At 39.4% G+C, this 2,696-nt stretch overlaps 1 protein-coding gene across 1 annotated transcript in view; it reads left to right on the top strand.

Moving 5' to 3' along the window:
- The window catches only part of LOC107590490 (formin-like protein 3), a 43,773-nt gene that overhangs the window by 5,549 nt on the left and 35,528 nt on the right, over positions 1 to 2,696 (top strand). The window contains exons 6-7 of the mRNA XM_016279243.1: positions 863 to 1,123; positions 1,246 to 1,804. Coding sequence (XP_016134729.1) covers positions 863 to 1,123; positions 1,246 to 1,804 — 820 coding nt within the window. The remainder of the gene's footprint in view (positions 1 to 862; positions 1,124 to 1,245; positions 1,805 to 2,696) is intronic.

Below are 2,696 nucleotides of genomic sequence, written 5' to 3'. Positions count from 1 at the left end.
GGTTGTTTCAAACTTCTTCCATTAAGGGTAACAGAGACTTCAATGAAGCAGAATTTTTTTACTGAAATCTTCCACAGATGTGTGGCTTGACGCAAACCTGTTTCTGAGCTCTACAGGCAGTTCTTTTGACCTCAGGGCTTGGTTTTTGCTCTGATATGCATTATCAGCTGTTAGACCTTTTATTAAGATGTGTGTGTCTCTCCAAATCATACCCATTCAATTGAATTTGCCACAGGTTAACTTCACTCGAAGTGTAGTAACATCTACAAGCAATATGAATGCTCCTGAGCTAAATTTCAACTGTCCCAGATAAGGGTATGAATACTTATGCAATGGAATCATTTAAGTTTTTTATTTTAAATAAATTTGCAAAGATGTTAAAAACCTGTTTTTTGATTTACCATTATGGTGTATGGAGTGTAGATTGATGTGGGAAAAAAGTAATTTAAAGCAGTTTAACATAAGGCAGCAACATAACAAAATGTGAAAAAAAATGAAGGGGTATGAATATTTTCACAAGGCACTGTGTGTGTGTGTGTGTGTGTGTGTGTGTGTGTATATATATATATATATATAATTAATGACAGTATTTGTGGTATGGCAGTGCTCTATCCACTATCGATCTTATGTAAAGCATAAATATGCATCTTGACCAACTTATTTTTTGAAACATTTCACAACTGTTTTCAACATTGATAATAATCAGAAATGTTTCTTGAGCAGCAGATCAGCATATTGATTTCTGAAGGATCATACAATATATTGAATTAGAAAGCAGTTAACTTAATTTGAAATAACATTTCACAATATTACTGTTCTTACTGTAGTTTAAGGTCCATTCACTCTTATTCTTCACTCTTAGATACGAGGCTCATCTTCAGACTGATCAGCTGACCTTGTTCCCAGTCGCTCAGCAGTCTGCCGGCGGTGATGCAGGCTCGTCTGTTTCCTCTTATGAGTCTGTCTGGAGTCACTCAGACATTTACACCAGTGTGGATGATGTCAGGTGTGCTGGGGGTGACGGGACAGCTCTTGTCATCCATCTTTCAGACGGTAACGTCAGGGTGGACATCCCCTGCAACACAGATACCTTCACGCTGCACAACGACAAGAATGACTTTGTGTGAGTCGAGTGTGCTTTCAGTGACTGATCTTGACCTCTCAATAAAAATCAGTCAGGAGTAAATGATTGTGAGATCAAAATTTTCTCAACAACATTCTTTTTTTTTTTTTTGTCTTTGTTAGGTTCCGAATACCAAAAAGTGACCATATGACCCCAGAGGCCATAACAAATGAGCGAGATGCCTGGATGAATGCGATCAAACAGCTATGTGTGGACTGGAAGCAAAAGTCACAACTTGAACATTTCTATGAAGCCCCTGAAAAAGATCTCACTGATGTTACAGAGTCAGAAAGTAAGACACAGAAGAGCCACGTGCCACTCACACCTCCACCAGTGCCACCTTCACTGAGACCACGCTTGCCCAGAACATCCCCGAATGTTCATGCAGCTTTTCCAGCAGCACCAGAGCCAGAAACCGCTTCCCTGGAAGCATCAGAAGCAGAACCGAAGCCAACCGTTACTGCACAGAGCAGAGCTGTGCACAAGCCTGACCGGACGCCCTCACCAGCGGCCACGTGCTCATCACCGGCTCCGTTTGTTTTGCCCCCGCCGTTGCCTGTGCCGTCAGCAGTGCGAGGTCCTGTTCCAGCTGCCCCTTTGCCCCCTCCACTGCCCATGAAATCTAAACAGCTTTCAGAGAGGACAAAAGCTTTTCACTGGGACCTGCTGGCTCAGGATAAGGTATCAGCTTATGCGTTCTGTTTTAGATTTGAAAGGGCTCCAGATGTGGCAGATTTTTGGTCAGACTAGTGTCATTTAGATGCCATTATAGTTATTAGGAATATTTTGAATTATTTTTTATTTTTATATTTTCCAGCTTAATTTGAGGAAACCTTAAAGTAATTTTTTTTTCATTTTATTATTATTATTTTTTAAATATGTCTATATATTTTTTTTATTAATTTGTCTTTCAGACAGCGTTGTTTTAGTATATTTGAGATACTATTATAGTTTTTATGAATAGTTTGAATTTATGAATATTATGAATAGTTTATTATTTAGTAACATTTTAGTAATTATGTTGCATGGTCTTTTTCGGTTTATATATATATATAAAATTTTCATTTCAGATCAGTGTTAGTGAGATATTATTATAGTTTTTATGAATATTTTAAATGAGATTTTATTTTTATGTTTTCAGTTTTCATTGTAATTTTAGTTAAAGTTTTAGTCAATTTTTGTATATTTTCTTTTATATTCCTATATACTGTATATATATATATATATACAAGAAACATCTCATGAATGCACTGGGACACATCCTCAGTGATGTACCCTGGGGTCATTGGGTGTTTCGGGTCTCGCAACATCATACACCCTCGCCCAGGCCACCCAGCCGGGGTTGATCAAGCCCTGACTTGCCCCAGTAGCAGCCCATGGATCAGCCCTCTTAAACCAAAGCCACCTTGTGGCCTTCTCTGCAGCTTCGCTCGCGGCTTGAATGGCCCTCTTCTTGGCCACCCCTGTAATGCCCAAACGACTGAGGACTTTGCAAAGTGAACGTCCTGCAAAGCCTCTACAGCCGACTTCTATAGGCTCATAGAAGGTTCTCCAGCCTCTCTCCCTGCACTTC

The sequence above is a fragment of the Sinocyclocheilus grahami genome, unplaced genomic scaffold, assembly GCF_001515645.1.
Source record: "Sinocyclocheilus grahami isolate Dianchi unplaced genomic scaffold, SAMN03320097.WGS_v1.1 scaffold128.1, whole genome shotgun sequence".
Lineage (NCBI taxonomy): Eukaryota > Metazoa > Chordata > Actinopteri > Cypriniformes > Cyprinidae > Sinocyclocheilus > Sinocyclocheilus grahami.
This window is presented reverse-complemented; position numbering and strand designations above follow the sequence as displayed.